The sequence below is a fragment of the Sebastes umbrosus genome, chromosome 4 (genome assembly GCF_015220745.1).
Source record: "Sebastes umbrosus isolate fSebUmb1 chromosome 4, fSebUmb1.pri, whole genome shotgun sequence".
NCBI lineage: Eukaryota > Metazoa > Chordata > Actinopteri > Perciformes > Sebastidae > Sebastes > Sebastes umbrosus.
The window spans coordinates 38,542,764-38,569,530 of NC_051272.1; the positions used below are offsets into that span (position 1 = coordinate 38,542,764).

Sequence of the window (26,767 nt, forward strand, 5' to 3'; positions counted from 1 at the left end):
TCCCGTGAGTCGCTAGTCAGTGAAGTTAACGTCAACCACGTCCGTTTCCTAACCCTGACTAAGTGGTTGTGTTGCCTAAACCTAACTTCCTGTGAAAATGGAAGTTTATTTTGAAAGGATACTATTCATGTAACGAGACACGCCGTCCCCGGTCCGTCCAAAAGTAACGCAAGAGGGGTATCCCGTGCATCGCTCTCCGATGCAGAGGGGCACTGACCAAGCGGCCCAGTCGCACAGCAGTTCATGAAATAGTCTCAAAATTGAATGTATTGATTTGTGTACATAGACATTATGGTCCACACAAAATCAATTTAAATGTAATTCATGTAATTGTGAACCGGAAAGTACAAAGAGCAGCAAACACCGCGTAGGGAGAACTTCGTGGTGGAAGGGTGGGTCAACAAACACAGGACTTTGGCCCAGGAGACCGGTGTTTGTGTCCTGTGTGAAACCATAAGTCAGAGTTGAAGTCGTGCTGAGCGTCACGAAAAAAAGGGAAATTTGTGCCAATGTAAACGAATCAAATAGATTAAATTTCGTGACTGTTTCACAAACTGCCATGAGACTGTGTTGGACCAAGCAGTGCTATTTGTGGAGTTGGGGCAGAGAATACGTTGAGGTGCAATGTGTAAAATCTGGCCATACGAAGAAGTAGATCTGCCCCGAGGGCTTGTCACGTTGAAGGTTCAGTTTATTAGGTCCGTTTATGTTTTAATCGTTTGTTTACTGGATTAAATCCAAAGTGGCAGAATTGAGAAAACGTTTTATTATCTCATTGGCGTAAAGCTGTCTCTCCTCTACCAAACTCAACTAAAACAAACCATGGAGATTACAAGGCTGGATTAAATGAAAGGAGACCCTGCATGAAAATAAACTGACATTACAATCTCAACTGCTCAGGCCGTGTCCATCTTAAATATTTCAGGTTGCATTGTGTTGGATGGAGCTGTTTACATGCAGACATACTTTCTGATGCACGCATGTAACACACCTCGAACACTCCGATTTTGTCTGCATAAATATAGAACGTATTTTGTATAATGAATCAAAAGCAATCAGAACTTTGTGTGGTTATAAACAGTTTATATATAAAACAGTAAAACAGTCTGGTGCTGACACGATCAAGTAACCAGGAGATCTGATGTACGGAAGCCTTGAGAGGCAAGTTGAGAAAAACTTATGACTCAGAACAGGTGAAAAGAAAGTTCCTTACATTTTTTTTTCATCTGTGACACAGGTGGAAGAAAAAACATTTTGCAAGGTGAAAAAAGGTTTTGCCAGAATCATTTTTCTAAAAAATAAAATTTCACCTGACTTTTTTTTCAGTCTGTTGGTAATGGCATACTTATTTGTTCAAATAGCAGGCAGTAGTACATACTGATTGAGTATGTAATATGCAGTGTGCTCGTTTTTGAGCACAGCCATAGACCTTCTAGTTGAAGACTGTATAATAAAAGTGAAACAGAAAAGTAAATCATGATTATTAGGGCTGTCAAAGTTAACACGATAATAACACGATAATAACACGATAATAACACGATAATAACACACTAACGCAAATTTGTTTTAACACCAATTTTTAGGTTGTAGCAGTTCAGTTTTAAAGCTAGACTGAAGATACTGGTATCATATGAAACTATAAAACCTGATGAATCCATCGGTACCAACCATGTCATACTTAGTCATACTACTTGCTTATTGCAAAGGACGCTGAGTAATGCTCCAAATTACGTTTAATTTTGGCGAAGAAAAACTGGCAGGTCCCTTGACCTCTGACCTCCAGATCAGTGAATGTAAATGGGTTCTATGGGTATCCACGAGTCTCCCCTTTACAGACATGCCCACTTTATGATAATCACATGCAGTTTGGGGCAAGTCATAGTCAAGTCAGCACACTGACACACTGACAGCTGTTGTTGCCTGTTGGGCTGCAGTTTGACATGTTATGATTGGAGCATATTGTTTTATGCTAAATGCAGTACCTGTGAGGGTTTCTGGACAATATCTGTCATTGTTTTGTGTTCATTGATTTACAATAATAAATATATACATACATTTACATAAAGCAGCATATTTGTCCACTCCCATGTTGATAAGAGGATTAAATACTTCACAAATCTCCTTTTAAGGGACATTTAGAACAGATAAAAAATGTGCAATTAATTTGCGTTTAATCACGATTCAATAATCGAATCGATTGACAGCCCTAATAAATACATTTTTATGTGGGTGTACCTTTACCAAATAAAGTGAAGACAATATCCTAGAACACAGGAGCAGCATGCATTAAGTGCTGTTGACGGGTGACAGGCTTCAATTCAATTCAATTCAATTTATTTTTGTATAGCGTCAATCACAACAGAAGTTATCTCAAGACGCTTTATATATAGAGCAGGTCTATGACCGTACACCGTAGTTTAGAGACCCAACAAGATCCACCACGCGCACTGTGGCCAGGAAAAACTCCCCGATTACTGGGAAGAAACCTGGAGCAGAACCGGGCCCTGGGTGGGAGGCCATCTGCCGAGACCGGCTGGGGGGAGAGAGAGAGAGAGAGAGAGAGAGAGAGAGAGAGAGAGAGAGAGAGAGAGAAGCAGCCACAATAGTAGCCCAGCAGCTGTAATAACTAATACAAGTAGGACTAATAACACAAAACCAATAGTAGTGGATGTAGAAGAGTGATAATACAACTATCAGAATTGATGTCATTGGGTCGTCCTCAGACGGGCTTTCAAGCGGAGCTTCCAGCTGTCTCAGTCCACCATACATCTGGCTAGCTCGCCAGCACTCTCCAGCATCTCTCCTTGGCTTGGCTCTATGACTGCAGTGCACCACTGGATCCCCTCTTAAGCCTCTTATCACACTGCACTACCAAAATACCACACCAGCACATCTGTACCAGAGCCCTCAAACTGTCCACTAACAGGCAGACTGCTGGAGCAGCTCCTGGGGCCGTACGTCAGGGTTACCTAACCCATTAAATACAGGGGCACATATTCTGGTACATATTAATAAGCTAGACAACATGGCTGGCTGATATGTAAGTTATCTTTGAGGTGTCCCAATAAACCATAGATAGATTGATGGATGGATGGATGGATGTACGGACGGACGGACAGACAGACAGACAGATGGATAGATAAATAGATAAATAGACGGATGGATAGATGGATGGATAGATAGATAGATAAATAGATAAATAGATAAGTAGATAATTAGATAGATAGATAGATAGATAAATAGATGGATGGATCAATAAATACATGGATGGATAGATGGATGGATAGATAGATAGATGGATGGATGGATGGATAGATAAATAGATAAATAGATAGATAGATAGATAAATAGATGGATGATAGATGGATAGATGGATGGATGGATAGATAGATAGATAAATAGATGGATGGATAGATAGATAGATAAATAGATGGATGGATAGATGGATAGATAGATGGATAGATAGATAGATAAATAGATGGATGGATGGATGGATAGATAGATAGATAAATAGATGGATGATGGATGGATAGATAAATAGATAGAAAGATAGATAAATAGATGGATGGATCGATAAATAGATGGATGGATAGATGGATGGATAGATAGATAGATAGATAGATAGATAGATAGATAGATAGATAGATAGATAGATAGATAGATAGATAGATAAATAGATGGATGGATAGATAGATAGATGGATGGATAGGTAAATAGATAAATAGATAGATAGATAGATGGATGGATCGATAAATAGATGGATGATAGATGGATGGGTAGATAAATAGATAAATAGATGGATGGATGGATGGATAGATAGATAGATAAATAGATAAATAGATAGCTAGATAGATAAATAGATGGATGGATAGATAGATAGATAAATAGATGGATGGATAGATAGATAGATAAATAGATAAATAGATAGATAGATAGATAAATAGATGGATGGATCGATAAATAGATGGATGGATAGATAGATAGATAGATAAATAGATGGATGGATAGATGGATGGATAGATAAATAGATAAATAGATAAATAGATGGATGGATAGATAGATAGATAAATAGATGGATGGATAGATAGATAGATAAATAGATGGATGGATCGATAAATAGATGGATGGATAGATGGATGGATAGATAAATAGATGGATGGATAGATAGATAGATAAATAGATGGATGGATGTACTTTATTGAATGAAATGCAAAGGGACAGTAAATAAAATGTACATATCAACACTAGATCTAAATATATATCTATATGCAAAGTATGCAAGTTGCAATGTTTTGTTTTTAAATAAAGATGAAATGAGGTGGTAAACCAATGACTGCAGGAGCCAACCAGAAGGGAGTGTGGTTGATACGTGATCATCACTGTTAGAAAGTCGAAATTCAGACACCAGTTATCAATAAACCTCGCCTACATCAGCATCACAGTGTCATTTCAGCTCATGGTCAGATCTAGACCGATAGATCAACAACCTTTTTAATGCAACTTCTTTAGTTTCATGTAGTGTTGTAGTGATGTCACTTTAGCATCACAGCATGCAGTAAACATGTAACAGACATTGTGTTCAGCAGGCCTGCTGACTGTCTCACACACACACACTCAGGCTGCTTCTCTGTGGTTTGGGTGATATGAGGTCAACTTCCTGTCTCGGAGGATTGCAACCAGCGCTGCAATAAGCTACTTGCTCAGACACGGCAGCGCCTCTTCTATTGAAGAACAACATGTTATATCTTTCACTCCCTTACCTGGATCGCTGACCCAGCCAGGTGTTCTGGTCTCTGTCTCGTCTCACCACTGTCCCCTCCTCCTCTTTTTCTTTCCAGACGTCCATCCACACAGAGAGGAGTGTGTGTCCGTGTGTTTGCTGCACAGAGACAAAGACAGTGTGAAAGTCAGCGCACAACTGGATGACAGTGTCTTTAAAAAGGTACGAAACACACACACAAACACACACTCTCCTGGTTAAGACCTTACATTCAGATCTCCGGTGGTACTGCACATAAACACTGGTGTCAGATGGTTGTACGTCAGCACAGCAGCTGACATTCGTAACGCTCTTTGTTCATGTCCGGGTCAGAAATAACAGTCCTGGTTCCCTCGCGTCCTGGAAAACCCGGAAAACAGCTGACCAATTTTCCAGACATTGAAAACACATGGAAAATGTGGAAAATCTTGTGTTGTCCTGGAAAATGATTTCAACATTCTCCTATTTTCCTTAAGCTGAGAATGAACTGCTAGGCTAGAGCTGGAAATAAAGAGATAAAGAGATGAAAGGGCTAAGTTATGTTCAGGATCATATTAACGTTCAAATGCTACTTTATAGACGAGTATTTTTGTCATGTTGTGTGAACACACCCCAAAGTCACATCATCAAAGAGTATCGAAACGTATGACGTCCCACACCAACATACATGGACGTACTGAGGAGAGATGCTGGACAGTGCTGGCGAGCGAGCCAGATGTATGGAGGACTGAGACAGCTGGAAGCTCCGCTTGAAATCCCGTCTGAGGACGACCCAATGATATCAATTCCAATAGTTGCTCTATATGTAAAGCGTCTTGAGATAACTTCTGTTGTGATTTGACGCTATATAAAAATAAATTGAATTGAAAAAATTTGATCAGAGTTCACAAGTTTCGCGAGCAGTGATTGACAGCTGCTTAGAGACTGCTCGGCTCTGATTGGCTATTTTCTCCACAGATTACCTGTCTCATGCGCTACTGTCAGGATATAGAGACAGCTTTATAAAAATAACTTTTAATCACATTTGCTCAAACCAACTGCAGCTTTAAGGTAAACTGGACCACAAAATGAGATTAATCTTCACAGCGATAGCTTCACAATAAAGTGAAGTGCTGTACGTCATCTGCAGCTGTGTTTGCATTATTCTAAGATCAATTTGTCTCTAACTTTCTAAGCATGTAAGAGATGATTTCATAGATAAGTTATAACAATGGACTGCATGTCTTTTATATCAGCTAGATCATCACTGAAAATGTCCTGGGAAATGATTCTATTTGATGATAGAAAGGAGCAGGAACCCTGAACAGTGCTGCTGCTGCCTTCTGCCTTTTCTAAAATGAAGCAGGATGGGAGAAGGTCTGGTGAAAGGAGGGTTACACAGCAGACAGAAAACACTGTTCCCTCTACAGCTTGGCAGGAATCAGAGGAAAACCAGATGACTGGCTGTTCCACACTGCATGGACAGTAACGAGGGCGATATGTGGTCCCAGAGAGTGTAGATAAAGACACATAGTCCTCACACCAGATCAAAGATCAATAGTAATAACATTTATTGAACAATTTGATGTTCATGAAAGCTGTGTGCATGCAGAGAGACAGTTTGAAGGGTTCAGAGTGGGATCAGTGCAGCGCCGTGCGACTCACATGTTCTGGAAGAGGCCTTTTCCACTGACTTTTCTCACAGTCCTGCAACTCCATAGACCACATGTGGCTATGTGCTGTTTCCCCCAGAACCTCGTCTTACAGAATCCTTTCAAATCTGAGTTGTTTTTTTGTTTTTTTATTAAAGGGACTGTTTGTAACGTTTTACAGGTATAAATCTACCGGGTCGGTGTTCCATGCACGCTCGCATCGCATATGCGCGCTCGCATATGCTCTGCTGAATGTTTTTCTCTGATGTCTTCTTTCCCTCTATAGCCGAAGGATCCTCCCCCATGCGTTGGACACAGGGACAGAGGGGTGCGTGTCTCCTCGTCCTCTACAGACGATGCATTGACAGAGGGAGCGCTCAGTCCCACTGAGGGGGCTTTGTCAGTGGGCACACCTGACGCTGTGGCCCCTCGGAGCTCCAGACTGTCCTGGAAGTCTGAAACAGAGGACAGAGGTATTATATTATATATATATATATATATATATATAAACTGGAAAAACAAAGTTTGGAAACTTGTGTTTGGTTGATTATTTCTCTGTTATTCCAATGCTAATGGTCATTGTATTTTACATGGTTGGAAAGCCTGTTTATTTACCTTCACAATGATGTCCAACTTGTAAGGATAATGCATTTGTGGGATGAGCAGCACAGCTGATTATGTGGGTAGCGCCCAAGAAAAATTTGCCAAAATGCTCCGTCAATGGTAAACAGTGTATTCGCCTGTTGGTGTTGACTCTTGTTTTGAGTTGTTTGGTGGATTGGATGATTGAACTCTCTATCAGTAACAAGGAACAAACAAGACATATTGGCAATTTTACACTTTATTCATTTAATACACCGTCAGGAGCCTCAGTAGCGGTGGAAGATCCATACGCAGCCACAACAGCCTGGCACCTCCTCCTCATGCTGGTCACCAACCTGGTCACACGTTGCTGTGGGATGGCGTTCCATTCCTCAACCAGGATTGGTTGCAGGTCATCCAGCGTGGTTGTGTTGGTCACTCTAACACGTACAGCACGCCCAAGCTGATCCCACAAGTGTTGAATTGGGTTGAGGTCTGGACTCTTGGCAGGCCGTTCCATTCTCTCTACTCCCACATTGTGGAGGTAGTCTGTGATAACCCTGGCTCTGTGGGGGCGAGCGTTGTTTCTTGGAAGATGAAGTTAGATGCCAGATTGTGGAGATATGGGATCGCCACTGGCTGCAGAATCTCATCCCGATATCTCACTGCATTGAGATGGCCTTCAATGATGACAAGCCTTGTTTTGCCAGTGAGGGAGATGCCGCCCCACACCATGACACTGCCCCCACCAAAAGCTGTTACTCCATCGGTGCAACAATCAGCATAGCGTTCTCCACGTCGTCTCCATACTTTGACCCTACCATCCAACTTTCGCAGACAGAACCTGGACTCATCACTGAACATGACATTCCCACACATGCTCAGGTTCCATTGTCTGTGTTGTCGACACCAGCACCAACGGGCCTGATGGTGAAGGGCAGTCATTGCAGGCTTCCTGGTAGCCTTATGAGAATACACTGTTTACCATTGGCAGAGCATTTTGGAACATTTTTCTTGGGCGCTACCCACATAATCAGCTGTGCTGCTCATCCCACAAATGCATGATCCTTACAAGTTGGACATCATTGTGAAGGTAAATAAACAGGCTTTCCAACCATGTAAAATACAATGACCATTAGCATTGTAACAACAGAGAAATAATCCACCAAACACAAGTTTCCAAACTTTGTTTTTCCAGTATATATATATTATAGTATATTCTGAGCTTTCAAGTTTACTGTAAAGGCAGTCTGGAGGCAGGAAGCAGAAAGATGTTAATGACTAAAAAATGTTAAACCGGGTTTTATTTTATTTTTATAAGTGATATATTTGTATATTTCAACACATTTTGGTATTTCAGTTAAAATTTGTAAAAACTGAAAACTGTCGGCTTTACATCCCTCATAGTTTCAATTAAATGAGATTAAAGTGTCAATCCGTAAGATTTCAGTCCTGTTTACTGGTGGTAACAGCTAATGCGGTTTAAAGAGGACCTATCATGCTCGTTTTCAGGTTCATACTTGTATTTTTGGTTTCTACTAATTAATGTTCAAAGAACGCTTTCTCATACCGGCTGTGCTGCAGTTCCTCTTTTCACCCTCTGTCTGAGTGGAGGTGTTTTTGGAGGTGTGTCACCTGCAGCTCTTCATCTAACAGCTCAGTGTGTCTGCTAATTCTTCTTCCATTACTGCTCGCAATATTTCAAACTGATCCGCTGTCAAAAAATGACAAAAATGTCCGTCGTCTTGTTGCATATGCAGATTTTTGATGAACTATAGCGGTCGGTGTCAAGCTCACTGACAAACATGTTGCATTTCCTGCGACTACTTCATTATAAAAGTCAACTCATGTTTTGCCAGTTAAATTTTTGAATATGAAGCTGCAGCAGTAGGAAACGTTGGGTCTCCATTAGTAGTAACTTAAAACAGTGTGAATGTCGCCACACACACCCAGTTCATTATACTGCAAATATACAGTATATACATTTATATCACAATACTTTCATTAGAGGGCTCAATCGCCATTGTGTTACCTCATTCGGCGATAGATAGTTAATTAACAGACATTTATTTAAATGAAAATCTTCAAGATTATTATGTTAAAATGAGCTATTGTTTTATTATTATCTGACTAACTCGTAATTACAGTGTGATGCACCCATAATACAATTGTTTCCCATTCATTCTTTATATTTCTATGCTTGTAACCAGTGTCTGAAATTAGCACCCGCCACCCGCCAAATGCGTGTAAATTGTTGGCATTGGCAGGTGAAATCATCAGGACACCTGCCACTTTGGCAGGCAGGTAAAACACTAGAGATGAGATTAGAGAACCGTAGTTGTCCGCTTTCTTGGCATCTCAAGCCTCCATGACCATCGATTCCTCTTATTGATGCTTTCCCACAGTTATGCTGCACAATGACGCATACGCACGCCGTATCATGTTTCAGTTTATTTTGGATATTTGGATATATATTGAATATTGAATGACCAGATCTAAAATGTTATTCCTTCATTTAGTGCAGAGATTTCAAAAGTGGGAGATAAAATTTCTGAGTGGCAGAAAAAAAAATACTCACCTGCCACAGTGGCAGGAAGTGAAAAAAGTTCATTTCAGACCCTGACCCTGCATCTCCTTAATTCTTTTACATTTACAGTACATATACTTTGTCCATTTTCATTTTATTTTATTTTACTATGTTTGTATATGTAGTATACATAATTTGTATATATATTTATTTTACTATGTATACTGAGAGGCAAAGTCCCTCCCCCTCCGGTGGACCCCATGGGACCTTATATCAGAAGAAATATGCCACTTTTCTGAAATAAGGTCCCATGTTGGTCCACAGGAAGGGGCAGAAGTTCTGTCTGATATGTTCCTTCTACAATAACGAGGCAAAGAACACCAAATGATTTATCAGAAGCTGCTACTTTAGAATAAATGTTTCATGTGAACCTTAAACTGTATCTATAAAGTAATCCTGTTTCGTGTCCGTCACACAACCTCACTATACATTCAGTTCATCTAACAAGGGAAGGTGATGTGGGGGTCCTGATGGTCCAGGGGTCAGGGTGCCGACTATGAACCGCAGCCCCGGTTCACATCTGGCTGAGGACCGCCCCTCATGTTCTGTCATCTCTCTACTGTCACTATCTAATAAATGCATAGATGTCCCAAAAGAAATCCAGATGTTGTCCATAAGAGTCACAGTGGGTAATAGTTTTGTATTTCTGTTCTGAATCCCAGGAGGAGGACAGACTGAAGGAGGAGGAGGAGGAGGAGGAGGAGGAGAAGAAGAAGAGAAAAAAGACCAGCTCTCAGAAAATCCTGTCTCGTCTGCCATCCTGCGAGCCTCCATCCGGCCCTTGTCTCCGTTCCGTCGGCACAGCTGGGAGCCGGGCAGGAACAACGCCGCTGCAGATATTGACATCACACGGCGCAGGTACTGGGTGTCCAACTAAATCTGGCTATCAGCATCCTGACAGGCTTTTGCATCACATTTTAGTGGATACAGTTCCCATTGTCGTGTGAGCTTCTTGCAGCGTGTTTCTCTATTGGGTTGTGTTTTCTGTGTTGGCAGAGCCTTGAGCTCTCAGGGCCAACGTAAGGAAGTGACCATAAACTATGAGTCAGCACACTCAGCTCAGCGCATGACAGTAACTGATCAGGCTCACACATCACATGTTGGCCTCACAGGGATTCATTAAAACAGAACATATGAGGGGGATGTCAGGACATGTCATAGGCAAACGGTTAATTCAGTAACAGTCAGATGTGCGGGTAGCTGGTTAAAGTTAGTTTAATGTGAACTAGTTGATGTAAAAGCATCAGAACAAACATCCACACATCACTCAACAGACCAGGATTACAGACAATACCCTAAATCATCAGACTTATTGGACCCATGCTATAACTGCTCTAGACTAGTAGGTGTTCATCAGACTCATCAACATCATATTCTCATTTCCTAACTGAAGTGCTGCAGACAGACAGTTTGAAAGAGAAACACTACAAAAGGACCTCAACGTTTGTTTGTTTTCTTAATTACATCCAATAATGTGTGGATGTATTGGGTCAGTGGAAACAGTTTTTAACTCCCTGAGACCTGCAGGCGATCCAGACCAACTTTACTGTCTTTCAGAGGCTGTAGCAGGTTCAGTTTTAGTGGTACAGTGAAGATACAGATATCACATGAAACTAGAAAACCTGAGAGATCCCAGGGTGTGTCATGCTAGCGTGTCCTGAAGGAGGATAAATAATGCTGCAAACTTATGCAAAATGTTGGTGAGGAAAAACTGCCATGTCCATTTCCAAAGGTGTCCCTTGACCTCTGACCTCCAGATATGTGAATGAAAATGGGTTCTATGGGTACCCACGAGTCTGCCCTTTACAGACATGCCCACTTTATGACAGTGGTGCAGCGGTTAGCACTGTTGCCTCACAGCTAGAGGGTCGCAGGTCCAAACCCGGCTTGGGGTATCAAGTAAATTGGGTATCACTGTAAAGCTGAGACTCTTGTGGATCCAATGAGCCCAACTGTATTCATGTGTGATGATGTTAGTCCCCATAGGAGACATTTCATTGACCTCTCTGTATAAAATGACCTGTGGTGACCTCTAGGATAATCACAGCCTCATGAAACTTTACAGCCACAAACTAGAGACCTAGAGCATTCAGAGGATGGATGGATCAGACTAGAGACCTAGAGCATTCAGAGGATGGATGGATCAAATTAGAGACCTAGAGCATTCAGAGGATGGATGTATCAAACTAGAGACCTAGAGCATTCAGAGGATGGATGTATCAGACTAGAGACCTAGAGCATTCAGAGGATGGATGTATCAAACTAGAGACCTAGAGCATTCAGAGGATGGATGTATCAGACTAGAGACCTAGAGCATTCAGAGGATGGATGGCTTTCCTAGCTACATTAACAATAAGGGGGTTTCTGAGCAGTTTACACAACAGATGTTCTCGCCATTCAATCAAAGAAAAATGCAGAAATCTCCAAATGTCAAAAGTATGTGATCCCAAATCACAGCATGGCTTTTTCTACCGTGTTCCTCGAGGTCTTGGCGTCTTAATGTGGTATTTTGGAGGGATTATTGATCAGTTTGATCAATTCTCCAGTGGTAAAAAATGGTTATATTTAGCACCAAATCTGTGTAACAAATGGTTTCAACCCCAAAAACTGCTGCAACAACTTATGAGACATAATAGAGCATGGGGATGACCATCATATACTTCTATCATCATGTTCTAAGCCCTTATACACTTTCACTATTTATTTTGATTATTAATTCATGTTTATTTCTATTTTATGTCTAGAACAGCTTGACCCACAGTGCTGAGCTGCATCTCAAATTAATCTTCAGGTTCCCAGCTTTCAGATGATGTACACCACTTTTATGTGACATCTACTGTTGACCTGCTATCTCCCCCTAAAGACCGCCTGTATCCCCCTAAAGAAGACTAAAACAGGTCTATTGTGGGTCTCAGAGGGTTAATGGCTTTAACATGAACCTGCTCCATGTAAACAATGATACCAGCGAAAACAGCAGACCAGTGTTACCTGTTAAGTTCAGTACTGAGGATCTAAAACAAACACGTATTGTCACTGACAGTAGCTTCAAACAACATACGCCTCTTTCGGTCCATCCCTCCCTCTCCTCCCACTAACAGTCCATCTGTCCCTTCTTTCAGCTCGTTGAAGAGTCTGTCAGGAGAGGTGCAGAGAGCCAAGCCCCCCCTCCACAGGAGAAGGTACGCCTTCATCCGTCACCTGCTTCACCCACGCCTCACCCACGCCTCACTCTGCCTCTTCACATGTCTACAATCTTCTTTTTACTGCTGTATTTTGTGTGTTTAAGCCAAAAGACCGGCCATAGATGCAGTATGTCAGTGAGTCACTGTCCAGGCCCTTGAACACGAGCCAGCCAGTCAGTCAGCTCCAGATTCAATGAGCTCTTTCAAGCTCACATTAGTCATTAATGACCAGAGCAGACACTGTCTGAAAGACAAGAATGTAGAAATTATGACATTCTTAGACCTTCTGTGTGTGTGCTTCATTTGTACCACACTGAATAACAAAGTGAGTCCAGCAGTCTTTACTAACTATATCTGAAGCTCTCAAACACATTATATACAGTATATACAGTATATACAGTATATACAGTATATATATATATATATATATATCATTATTCTCCTTCATAGCTGTCAAGCCAGTTTAACATTCCTGTCTTTTATAACTGGAGCGCAGTGATTCAGTCATCTTTCCAGCCTCAGACTGCTCACATGATATGAAGTCTACACACATACACACACACACACACACACACTCTCTCTCACACACTCCCAGTACCATGCATGGTATCCAGTGGAAAAGAGTCATTAATGGAATAAAAGAAGTTGCTCCTCACCATCTGGTAGGACTGAGACAGGGAGCTGAAGTGATTCAGTCCAGCTGATCAACACCTCAGCAGCTGGAGACAAACATCTGTTTGCATCAAGTCGACCTGTTGAATCGGTTTCACAGCCGTCCCTCTTCGTTTCTCTGCAGCACAGACGAGCATTACATTAAAGAGGACTTATTATACTTATTTTCAGGTGCATACTTGTATTTTGGGTTTCTACTAGAACATGTTGACTAGGTCTGGGACGATTCTCCTCTCCTGGTTCGATACTATCAACATACTTTGGTGCCGATTCAATATGTATCGTGTATGTATCGTGATTTTTAAGTGTTATTCGATATTGCGATTTTTGTTAACTTCTTTAACACTAGACCCTGAGAAATAGTTGAATCATACACTTCTAGGGACTTTTACTTTGGAAAATCTCTAAATGAATCCAGTAAGAATGTTTGATTTTCAGCATCAAACAAGTCAGAGATGTCCTGAAGTCAAATATATCAGGATCATTGTCAGGAATTATTTATTACATATTTTCCAGCAACCACAAAATCAAAGAATAAAGACATTTCACTCACAGATTAGTGGTATTTTCTGTTTAATTTATAAGGGACATGTAATGTTTTATACTTCTGGTGAATATAATCCATCAATCTTATTTCCATAGATGTATTTTGTATATACAGTTCCCTTTGTTAACACCTTATTTTGAAAAGTGGACGTAGTCCCACGTGTCTACTTCCTCTAACTTCTCCAAGGTGGTCTCTAGCTCTCCCGTCAGCTCCGTTCTCTTTATCCATCCATGGTCAGCTCCATCGGGGCCGTTTCAATGCAGAGAACACAAATGTCAGTATATGGGTGCTCTACAGTTGTAGCGTCGGCCCATTTGACCACAGAGACGAGAGCGAAGGCCGGCTCCACCGCCACGTTACCGCCATACCATAACGTTTCCTGTCCGTGACAGAGTTAGCATGCAGCTTTAGCTCTGCTCTGTCTAGCTCTGCTTTTCCTGCAATGTGTGAAATCCAAAGTGTTTCCATCCTTTACTGGATGTGTAGTGTTTACCACGCTGGATTTAACATGGGAGGGTGCAGGTCGTATCCACGAAGACCCTCCAACGTTTTAGACTTTCTAGTTTCGGCTCGCTGAGGTTTGTTTTGGTTGACGGATACGGAACGGATATGACGTCAAGTAACTCTTTTGTTTGAGAATCACTGGTTCAGACACATCTCTGTCATCATAATACCACCATCATTCATCTCACTCTAGATTTAAAACATCCTTTCATCAAATATCTAACCATCTCTCTCTTTCTGTCGCACATCTCTCCTCTTTCTTTTCCATGTTTTCACATCTTCCATCATCCACCATTCATCCCTCTATCTTTTCATTCTTCCAGTATGAGTTGGTGTCCATCCAACCTGCGTCGTCCTGATCAGGAGCAAATAGACAACAGAAGGTAATCAGCATAGGTCAATAATACTAATAAATGTTTCCCTCAGAGGTCAAAGGGTTAGCTAAAGTGTAGAAGCAGTTCTGCTGCACAGCACAACAACATGTAAAAGGTCATGATAGTTATCATGCTTGTGTTGTCTCCCTGCACCAGCTACAGCCTGGAGGGTCTGGAGGTGGAGAGGGGAGCGGTCCGGCCTCAGTGTCCCATCCTCAGTTATCAGGAGGAGAGGACTGCAGGAAGAAGCCAGGAGAGAGGCTCGCTGGTTTCTCTCACTGAGGAGGAGCAGGAAGGAGACGGAAGCAGCGTCGATAGACAGGTGTGTGTGTGTGTGTGTGTGTGTGTGTGTGTGTGTGTGTGTGTGTGTGTGTGTGTGTGTGTGTGTGTGTGTGTGTGTGCGTGCGTGCGCGTGCGCGTGTAGCAGCAGCAGCAGCAGCTCAGCTGTAGCTCCAACATTCCATGTAAGCATTCATACATTCCCTGAAATAAAAGTGTTCAGGATCTGGGATGCTTCTGTCGGGTTCAGATTCTCTACCGGACTTCAAATCCTTTTCAGTTACTTCCCAAAGAAGACAGCCTTCAGAATTCGATGTGAATAGTTTCACTCATTCTTTTACTTTCATTGGCTACCTTGGACACCATTATATTTGATGTTCTGGGTAATTTGAACTAAAGCTGGGTATTTTCCATTCATATCGGATTCCATTGTTTCCAGTCTGAGTTCCTGTTTGTCCCCCATATGATCCTGGTTTCTGACACCATTATCTTCTCTTCTTGGATGCTTAGACATAAAACAATAATTGTTTATTACAAAAAGGTACAATTATTAAATGATTCTTTGATTCGTTCTACTAATCTTAGCATAAATTAAGATGCAATTTATTTTCCACCCTTCCTGGTCATGTTGGCTTTTCAGAATAAAAGTTGAAAGGAGTATACACAATAATTTCCCAGATCAAGAATACAAATTATGAATACAAATGATCTATATCTACAATAACTGATAACTAGTAATATAGACACAATTATTTCCCAGTTATTATTGTATATCATTATTTTATTATGTTATGTTATTTATATATTTATATATATATATATATATATATATATATAATATTGATATATTAACATTATTTTCCCCTTGTGTGTGTTTTTTAGCCATCACATCATCAGGTACTGTCAGTGACAAACAGCTGTCCTGTCATGTTCCATCACCAAACCCTCACCAAATCCATCTCCATGGTTACCATCAATCACCGCGATATAGATGGTGAGTTTCTGTTCATCAACAATCTCCGCTTTTCTTTCCTCATCATTTATTCAGTCCTGTTGCCCTCCCGTCGTGTTGAAGTTGTACTCTTGAACTTGTGCAATAAGATTGTTCTTTTACCTTCCTGTTCATGCTGCCACATCCCATCGATACCCTTTAGTGAGCGGATGTCCTCGATCAAAGCGACGAATCAGATTCTCCCTCAGTATCTCCCCACTCCTCCCCAAAAATAGACGCTTCTTTTCTATTGGCTCTTCCTCCAGTGATGAGGAGGAGGAGGAGGAGGAGGAGGGAGGGAGTAAGTATGATGAATGTAGATGTAGTCCCATGTTTCCTCTGTCGGTGTGGTGCCCTGTAACACTGTCCAACAGAACTAGTGCTCACTAAAATGTGTTCACCTCCTCCTGGACCTGCACAGTCAGATGGATAGAGAAGACACTTCCTGCTTCCTGGAAGACAGATCAGCTTTTTACAGCTCAAACTAAAATCACAATCAGAAGCACTTTTGTGGCATTTCCGTTGCTCTTATATAAACATAAAGAAATGTCAGAAAATAGAAATAAAGGAGTGTGTAATGTGAAAATTATGTACATAATCCTACAATATATAACACAATATATGTAGAGAAATATAAGTAAATAATACAAATAATAATAAGAAATGAGGATACAAGAAATATATACAAATATATATATCTACACCGATCAGCCATAACATTCAGACCACTGACAGGTGAAGTGAATAACATGGATTATCTGGTTACCATGGCACCTGACAGTGGGGGGGATATATTAGACAGCAAGTGAACATTTTGAACTTTGAACTTTGTGTTGGAAGCAGAAAAAATGGTCCAGCGTAAGGATGTGAGCGACTTTGACAAAGGCCAAATAGAGCTGTCTAAACGACTGGGTCAGAGCATCTCCAGAACTGCAGCTCTTGTGGGATGTTCCCGGTCTGCAGTGGTCAGGACCTACCAAAAGTGGTCCAAGGAAGGAGAACCGGCGACAGGGTCAGACCCGAGGCTCATTGATGCACGTGTGGAGCGAAGGCTGGCCCGTGTTGTCTGATCCAATAGAAGAGCTACTGGAGCTCAAACTGCTGAAAGAGTTTATGCTGGTTCTGATAGAAAGGTGTCAGAACACACAGTGAGGAGCAGTTTGCTGAGGATGGGGACCGGTCAGGGTGCCCGTGCTGACCTAATGTTATGGCTGATCGGTGTATATTTACAATATATAACAGATAACCACAGTGCAAATCAGTTCATATGAAATGCTGAAGGGGGATCCATTAAGCATGTTAAATATAAATGCAGGAATGATATAAATAAGAACTAAATAAGAATATTTCTTGAAAAACTCCGACATTAGACGTTTTGTGAACTGTGGAACAGTACAGGAGTGTCCCCTCTATCAATTTGATCCCCCCCCATCATAACTCTATCCAGAGTTGTGAAATCCTGTCTGAGTATTGCAAACCTGACCTATAAACTATAACCTATAAACGCATCAATCTATTACTCCGAATGGACTTCCTGGATCATATTTCATGTCTCACTGGAACTTCAACAAAAACAACTCACCCCCACCACAGAGCTGATTCCAGCCCCCCACCCCCGTGCATCTCACGGTCTTATCAAGTTCAAGTTTATTGTCATCAGGGAGTCTATTGGATGAAACTCTCAATTAAAAACAAAAATCTAAAGTTAAAATATACATAATAGTGTAAGATTAAGGCTATAAGATATACAGTATAGGGATGTCAAATGTAACAAGATAATAACCCCTTAAAACAAATGTGTTTTAACGCCACTAATTTCTTTAACGCGTTAAGGCAAGTTGCAATTTTGTAGCGGGTTCTCATCGGTACCAACCATGTCACACTAGCTGGTCATGAAGGAGGTTAAATAACTCTACAAACTTACGCTACATTTTGAGAGGAAAAACTGTCATGGTCCTTTTCAAAGGGGTCCCTTGACCTCTGACCTCCAGATATGTGAATGTAAATGGGTTCTATGGGTACCCACGAGTCTCCCCTTTACAGACATGCCCACTTTATGATAATCACATGCAGTTTGGGGCAAGTCATAGTCAAGTCAGCACACTGACAGCTGTTGTTGCCTGTTGGGCTGCAGTTTGCCATGTTATGATTGGAGCATATTGTTTTATGCTAAATGCAGTACCTGTGAGGGTTTCTGGACAATATCTGTCATTGTTTTGTGTTGTTTATTGATTTACAATAATAAATATATACATATGTTTGCATAAAGCAGCATATTTGTCCACTCCCATGTTGTTAAGATAATAAGGTACATTTAGAACAGATACAAAATGTGAGATTAATTTGCAAATTAATCGTAATAAACTATGGACAATCATGCGATTAATCACAATTAAATATTTGAATTGATTGACATGTAAAAATGATTTGAAAAGATGCCATTGACATGAGTATACTGACCTTGGTCTACTCGTCATTACAGGCCTGATGTTAATCAGATTGTTGGAGGTACTTGTAAATTTCTCTGCCTACTGTTTGTAGCTGTATGGGACGGAAAACATATGAATTTTTGTAATTGCTACATGGACAGTTGGTTTCCTGTTGTTGTTTTTCACTACAGGTAATATTCTTGAGTCTTTCCCTCTTTGTTTCCCCTGGTCAACTTTGTGTTAACATCTTTACTCATACTGTATATCAGCACTTTATCACTATACTTGACCTGCCATTTTGCTGGACCAGATTCAATTTGGCTTTATACACTAATCAGATGATGTCTTTCCTCTTTGCTTCCTGTAGGGATGAGCTCATTCCCCAGTAACTCTGGGTCACTGGAATACAGGTAAGAAGGGAAACTGATAAAGCTAAAATGAAGTTACTGTGTTGTTAGACATAGTTATGCTTTCGTCTTTTTACATTCTAAACCACACTCTCTCAGCTGAAGACAACTGCTTTCCAAACATTGAAACAAACTGTAATTCAAGGCATGGTTCCATAATTCGGCTGAGATTTCATTTTACCTCCACAACAGCCGGAGGAAATATGTTTTCAAGTTTTACGCGATATCTCAGGAACGCCTTCAGGGGATTTCTTTACACCTGGCACAAATGTCCACTTGGACTCAAGGATGAACTGATTAAAATTCGGTGGTCAAAGGTCACCGTGACCTCACGTCTGTCCCATTCTGGTGAACGCGATATCTCAGGAACACCTGGAGGGAATTTCATTACATCTGGCACAAACGTCCACTTGGACTCAAGGATGAACCGTAGGCTGTATAGAAGAAGTGGATGTAGTCACCGTGACGTCACCCATTGGTTTGTGGACTACAGTTTTGAAGCCTCAAGTTTGGCATTTCGGCCGTCGCCATCAACCAAAATGTTACATTTAACTTTCATGGACTGAAAACACACTGTTAAAAGGTTAAAGTCCTAAGTTGAAAACAAAGTTGACAACTCTCAGACAACGCCGTGGTAGCGACCTGTCAATCACAAGGTAGCCCCGCCCTAAAGCATCCCCTGCTTTATGGTCTATCTGACTCTAAATGGGACCATCATTTACTAAATGAACATCATGCTGTATTGAAGAAGACTTGAAACTAGTGATTGGGACCATAAACTCATGTTTACAATGTTTACTGAGGGAATAAATCAAGAGAGAAGTAGGATCATTTTCTCATAGACTTCTATACAACCAGACTTCTACAGTAAGAAGGCATAAGTCACCTCCGCGTTGGCTTCACATTTCAGACACGGAGGTTGTCGCCTGGGATGAAATGATTAGAGTTTGGTGGGTCAAAGGTCAAGGTCATTGAAATCTCACAAAACACGTTTTGGGCTATAACTCAAGAATTCATGTGCTAATTATGACAATTTCACACAAATGTCTAACTGGATAAAATGATGAAGTGATTTTGGACAGACATGGATGTAAACTGTAACTTGACTGGTTGGGGGAGGAATACAACTGCAGGGTGGTAATTCTAGTTTTTAGTGCAGTAATGCAATTTCCACCAGGCCAGTAACTGTAATGGAATTACTTTAAATCAAAATGTAACATGTTGCACTGCTGCATCACTGAGAGAAGTAATGAGATTAAAGTATTCAATTCGATCAATATGAACAGACTTCACTCCTCTTTGTTCTGTGTATTAGAGGAAAGTGGCTTCAATGGTGTGTATGTTTGTCAGTATTTCAGAGGAGGAGCCGGGCCCCCTGCGGAGCGACACCGAGGGAAAAGGAGGGCCTAAAATCAGTCGGACGTTCAGCTACCTCCGCAGTAAGATGACCAAGAAAGGCAAGGTGAGAACATCAAGTTACTGCAGAGTGCACACACTAGCAAATCTTCAACTGTGCATGTTCAAAATTCACACTAGGGCTGTGATGGTGTTGATTTATTTTCTCACGCATGTGGTTGTATTGTTATCAGCTGTACAGTCAAGTCAAGCTACATTTATTTACACTGTCCAGTATCACCTGTGTATGTGAGTGGGTTTTAAATTCCATCGGAGGATACGTCTATCTCCAGAGCCTTGGTTCTGATCAGGACAAGCAATACAGCATTCTCACACTAATGGTGAAGGAATGTGTTTGTTTGTGAGTGCAGCTGAGATACGCACCAACCATTTAGCAGTTTACTGATGTTGTTTGATCAGGCTACAGGAAGCCGTAGCTGCTTCACAATAAAAGCCTTGTAATGGTTTGCCTATGATGGAGACGGTGACTGCTTGGTTTAGATAAGAGGAAAAACACAGTGACTATGTCCCAGCCCCCAGCGTCCACTAACAGTGTGTACGGTGAGAGACTCTGTGGAGAACATGTTGAAGGTCCTCACCATTATCACACACACACACACACACACACACACACAGCAGGATACATCGGTGCAGTCGATCCTGCAACATCAGCAGCAGCTCATAGTAGGAAGTTGAAACAGCTCTGTGGTTTCCCTCCAGATGACTTCATACACAACACCTAAAGGTTGACTCTTTAGTGCAGTCAGAACAGAGGGATCTACATTTATCAGTCCTTAAAGCTCTGCTTTGAGAGGGCACATGCACTGAGAGGGTGCATCTCTATGCTAATGAAATAAAGTATTGACTGAGTTCATCTTTGCATGTAAACTATTAATTAAAAATCGATACAGTGTCACAAAACATAAAATTGCGATATTCGATTTTCTTATATATTTTCTTCGACCCCTACGATAAACATGTATTTGAAAAAAAGAGCATTCTGCCTCAGAGAGAGGGAGTGTTTGAATCACTAACTACTGCTTGGTCAATGACACGTACGTACAAAATGCACTTTGGATTGGTGCGTTGTTAGTAGATGATACACAAGCTCAGTCTTCATTAAAGCTGAAATAGACAGATTGGAGCAAATATGATTCAAAAGTTATTTTTATAAAACGGTCGCTTAATCCTGACAGTAGTACATGAGACAGGTAATCTGAAAAATATCATGTTCCTCTGTGTCCTCCGGTGTCCTCCGGTGTCCTCCAGTGTCCTCCGGTGCTCCTAACAGCATCTACAAGATTTCACAGACCGGAGGAAAACAAGCTGTCAGAGCTGATCTGAGGTCTGCTGTCCAGCTGCCGTCTCTGAGCAGCTGTCAATCACTCGCGAACTCCGACCGGCAAGAATGCCAAGTTCCGGTCACATGACCGGAACTTGACACAGCCAATAGGAACGCTCTCGCTCTGAAATGACCTGTGATTGGTCAAAGTCTCCCGTCACGGGCTAGATGTTCTAAAGCCTGAAAACAGAGCCATGAGGAGGAGCAGAAGTCTAGTTTTCTCTCAGAACACTTGAATTACAATATGCTGAAAGGTTATTATGGAATTTTTGCCCAATGATGCCAAAAATGTACTGACTACTGAAGCTTTAAACAACTACATTTAAATAGAGATTTGCTCTTTGATTCACTATTATTAATGAATTCAGTCTGATGAGCAGAATGTAGGGCTGAAACTGATCACTGATAAACTGACCACTTGAAGAACTCCGTTCATAAAATAGGTCATCTCTACACAACTCTATTATCGATGCCACAGCCAAATATACAGTACTTGTCATCATGCAATCATTGGGGGCCAATTTGTGATCATGTCTGAATTCAGGTTAGTGTCATGTGAGCTTGTACATTTCATTTACGCATCCCAAATACAACTGATCCCAGGTCCTCCATCATTATATCTCTAGAAGAATATGACCCCTACCCAGCGAACCACAATTAGAACTGAAACAAACTAAAAACTGAAGTGAAACTAAATATTCAAATCACTGAATGAGACAAGAATATTTACCAAGCGAAAATATCCAAAACCACATTAACAACTCATTTAAAGAATAGAAGAAAACAATAAAGAGAAATGTTTCTAAACTTTAATAATCCTACATTTAATGATGCATCATGAAATAGGAATTTTTGTCACCAGATACTAACATACAGTTTTGGGGGTGTATGTCAAAGTGGTGGCTTGAAGATGACAGACAGACAGTGAAAGAGGAACTTTGTGTGTGTGTGTGTGTGTGTGTGTGTAGATGTTAGATGCTATAGCTCACTTCCTGATTTGAAAGCAGACCGACGAGCAGCAGCAGCAGCAGCAGCAGCAGCAGCAGCAACAGCAACAGCAACAGCAGCAGCAACAGCAACAGCAACAGCTTGTACATAATGACTACAACAAAAAAGACGACAACAGGATGCTCAGACAGAGAAAGAGAGGATTCACACTGAGGATTAGAAGAGGAGAGACAGACAGACGGATGGAGTATAGAGAGACAGACAGACAGACAGACAGACGGAGTATAGAGGGACAGACAGGAGAGAGAAGGAGACAGGAGGACAGTTACAGCCATGCTGAGTAAGAGGTTCAGTCGCTCTGTGAGGTGGAGAGGAGACACTGTGTCGGATGAGGTCACTGTCCACATGTGTCACTTTCCACATGTCAGTATAGATAGAGTAGATGAGAGATTGATTTTTTACTTATGAGTCAACTCAAACTACAGAAAGTGAGTGAACTAGCTAACTTTACCGTTAGCTACCAAGCAACGGAACAGCTGAGTTCTAAGTCAAAGTTATCGCTGATTGCTAGTTCTCAAAACAGATAACCCTCTAACATTGTTAGAATGTTAGCTAAGCTAACTTAGCTAAAAGCTAATGTTTAGTAACGTTAACATTATCACTAAGTGATTCATATTCCCCCCCCATTTTAGACCATTAAGCAGCTGATTCCATGCCAATCAGGTGTAAAGTAAACAACGTGTTAATGACAAGGAGAAGTGCTCGTCCTAAATAACATTTCATAATTGGAAAGAGAGATAAGTGGTTGCTCTGTGTGTTCAGTCGTAAGGCAGAAACGTGTCGGTACTTTTGGAAAATGGGGAAAAACATCTGGATAAACAGAAAGGCAATCCAGGCACTCCAAAATATCCAAAATATCAAAACAAGTGCGACGAGGAAGAGAATATTTTATATATTTTATATATTATATATGGTTTATTGATTGTAAAGATAATTTCAAAAAATAAAAAAGGTCTCTAAAATACATTACCTACCCTAGCTTTAAATGAGAATGATAGAAAAGAGCTTGAGTTGAAATGATTTGATGAGACAAAACCAGATATTCACAGCAGGTTATTTTCTCTGAATATATTCTTTATTGTTTCTCTCTCTTTTATTGCCTACAGGAGAAGGAGAAGGAAAGGAAAGGAGAGAGGGAGCGAGAGAGTAAAGAGAGAGAAAAGAAGAGTGCCAACGGTCATCTCTTCATCCCAGTCAGTCCGTCTCCTTCCACAGCATGTCAGCACTGCTCCAAACTTCTGCACAATAAGGAAACTTTCCTCTGCAACAGTAAGACTCACTCACACCTCTTTTTCCTTTCTCCTTCCTTCCCTCTTGTTGTCTGAGAGCCAGGCAAGATTTATTTTCTCCTCTGTCTCATCTGACCATTCCCACTCTCTCCTCCCTCCCTCTTTTTATTCCTCCTCCTCTTCCTCTTGTAGTCATTTCCTTATGTAGTTTCACTGTGACGTGTCTTTCTCATTTCCCTTTAACACTTTGTTTCTCACAGTAGAGATCCACACCCAGTGTCAACACTACAGTCATGGAGTTTGTAGAAAGAACACTTTCATTTCCATCCTGGCAGAAATAAAGCAGAACCTGGTGACATTTGCTCATTTATGAATCTTTCTGATTTCTCTGAAGGAGGAGTCTCTTCTGAAGTCTACCTGTAGGAAAACGTTCATTATTATTATTGATAATTAATAAAGCCAGACTGTCTGCAGCAGCAGTTACTGAGGCCCTCACATCTGTCCATCCACATATTACAAGTGTAGAAGTCAATCTCCGAGTGTCCCATAACTTTGACACTAATGAATGATTTCACTCCTTTTGAACTTCCTGTAGTCGCCTTCGATGATCGTTGATTTCTTTACTGATTTTAAAAATAGAAATCAGGCAGTCGGTAGAAAATGCTTGTTGCTAATGATCATAATGTGTTGTTCATAGACTGTGGCGCCCATGTCCATAAGTGCTGCAGAGAGAGTCTGTCTGTCTGTACAAAGAACAAAACTAAGGTAGGTCTGATATACACTTATTATTATTATTTCTCTAAATGTATGTTTGAATTAATCACTTTTAATTTGACAGAAAAGGTCCAACGTGTAACATACAAAAATAAATAAATATTTATTTATTTATTTATTTATAATCAGTGTCTTCTTGCAGCAGGAAACACAACAACTTAATCCAGACTTAAAGTCCAGATGAAAATTGGTTAAAATAAAATCAGCTTCTTCTTTTTTTTTGTTTTTAAATTGAATTTTTTTTTAAAAATCCGATCAGTAAAAACAAAACAATGGACCCTTATACATAACAGAGCACATATTAAGTTGGTACCTTTTATTTGGTACAGTATACATACATACATACATACTAAAAAACAGTATATTCTGCTGATCAACGGGAGTCTTAGAACCTCACAATGAACATACTCTGTTACACTCATGTTGACCTGTGTTTGCTTCCAGCAGCAGTCGCTGGTGCCAGAAGCTGTTCCTGGGTCAGCTACTAACATGAGGAGTAAATGTAAGAACACAACAAATACAAATAGCAGACTCTCGTTAAGCAACGAGACAGAGAGTGATGAGTGACCTTCCACCCAGCAGGGCTTGAACTGACTGAGCAGCCTGTTCCTAACTGGACAGACATGGATTCAAATGATTGATTTGATTTTTGGCTCACACTCCACGTGTTGTCTGATTGTTAGAATAAACCTCAATGAACATCAACTCTACCTTGACCATCGTTACCATCATAACTGTTTTTGTTTTTGTTGTTTTCATTGAATCCATCACACAACGGGCCCGTTATCCCACTCCCTAAAGCCCTCCTTTACTTTACTGACATCAGTTCTTATTGACAGAATATGCAAATAGTAACATAATCATCCAGTTTCAATCAGTCTGATTCTGCTGCCGTTAGTGTTGAGATGTTAGCACCAGCACCATGTGCAGCTGACCGGATTAATGACGAGCATGTTGATTAGTGAGGAGTGGTCTGGTCCAGTATTGAGGGAGAGCGTTGCAGACGGCAGCAACAAAACGGACTGCAATGTAATCCTTCAAGGCAATTGTGCTCCGTCGATGTACGTCCACTAAGAGTGCTTGTTATTACCACTGACAGGCTCCGATTGTCATTATAAGGGAGGGGGGCACAGTATTAGTTTGACTTTGTCAAAGATCTGTTGATAAATGACAAATTTATTTCCTAATAAACCAGGCATGGACGTCTACCTACTACTGGTATAGTAGGTCCTAAATGTGCACTTTGATGTTTCCATCTAGCGACATCTTCAGCATCATCTGTATCATCCACCTCCTCCTCATCGTCACGGGAACGCTGGTCCACAACAACCTCCCCCGACGAGCCGCTTCCTTTAATGTTTCCACGGAGACACCCCAGTATCTTCAACCCACACAGCAACCTGGCCAAGAGCATCTCCACCAGCAACATAGCAGGGTGAGAAACCTCTCACACACACACACACACACACACACACAGAACAGACTGACACATTTAGGGTATCCCTATCAAAACCGTTAATGTTATTTATGTATGTTAAAGGGACAGTGTGTAACCATAGATATATATATACTGTATATATATATATATATATATATATATACTGGAAAAACAAAGTTTGGAAACTTGTGTTTGGTGGATTATTTCTCTGTTGTTACAATGCTAATGGTCATTGTATTTTACATGGTTGGAAAACCTATTTATTTACCTTTGCAATGATGTCCAACTTGTAAGGATCATGCATTTGTGGGATGAGCAGCACAGCTGATTATGTGGGTAGCGCCCAAGAAAAATGTTCCAAAATGCTCTGCCAATGGTAAACAGTGTATTCTCATAAGGCTACCAGGAAGCCTGCAATGACTGCCCTTCACCGTCAGGCCCGTTGGTGCTGGTGTCGACAACACAGACAATGGAACCTGAACATGTGGGGGAATGTCATGTTCAGTGATGAGTCCAGGTTCTGTCTGCGAAAGTTGGATGGCAGGGTCAAAGTATGGAGACGACGTGGAGAACGCTATGCTGATTGTTGAACGGATGGAGTAACAGCTTTTGGTGGGGGCAGTGTCATGGTGTGGGG

The 26,767-nt window shown here is 41.0% G+C and overlaps 1 protein-coding gene across 5 annotated transcripts in view; it reads left to right on the forward strand.

The window, feature by feature from the left end:
• LOC119486221 (A-kinase anchor protein 13-like) overlaps positions 1-26,767 on the forward strand; it is a 163,319-nt gene that overhangs the window by 107,501 nt on the left and 29,051 nt on the right. For 3 of the 5 annotated variants that reach the window (XM_037766151.1, XM_037766154.1, XM_037766153.1), the window contains exons 13-25: positions 4,839-4,942; positions 6,677-6,863; positions 10,222-10,417; positions 12,679-12,738; positions 14,788-14,847; positions 14,995-15,160; positions 16,000-16,111; positions 18,905-18,947; positions 20,295-20,406; positions 23,796-23,958; positions 24,616-24,683; positions 25,137-25,194; positions 25,953-26,127. In XM_037766151.1, coding sequence (XP_037622079.1) covers positions 4,839-4,942; positions 6,677-6,863; positions 10,222-10,417; positions 12,679-12,738; positions 14,788-14,847; positions 14,995-15,160; positions 16,000-16,111; positions 18,905-18,947; positions 20,295-20,406; positions 23,796-23,958; positions 24,616-24,683; positions 25,137-25,194; positions 25,953-26,127 — 1,504 coding nt within the window. The remainder of the gene's footprint in view (positions 1-4,838; positions 4,943-6,676; positions 6,864-10,221; positions 10,418-12,678; positions 12,739-14,787; positions 14,848-14,994; positions 15,161-15,999; positions 16,112-18,904; positions 18,948-20,294; positions 20,407-23,795; positions 23,959-24,615; positions 24,684-25,136; positions 25,195-25,952; positions 26,128-26,767) is intronic. The other 2 variants (XM_037766152.1, XM_037766155.1) reach the window with 2 other exon arrangements.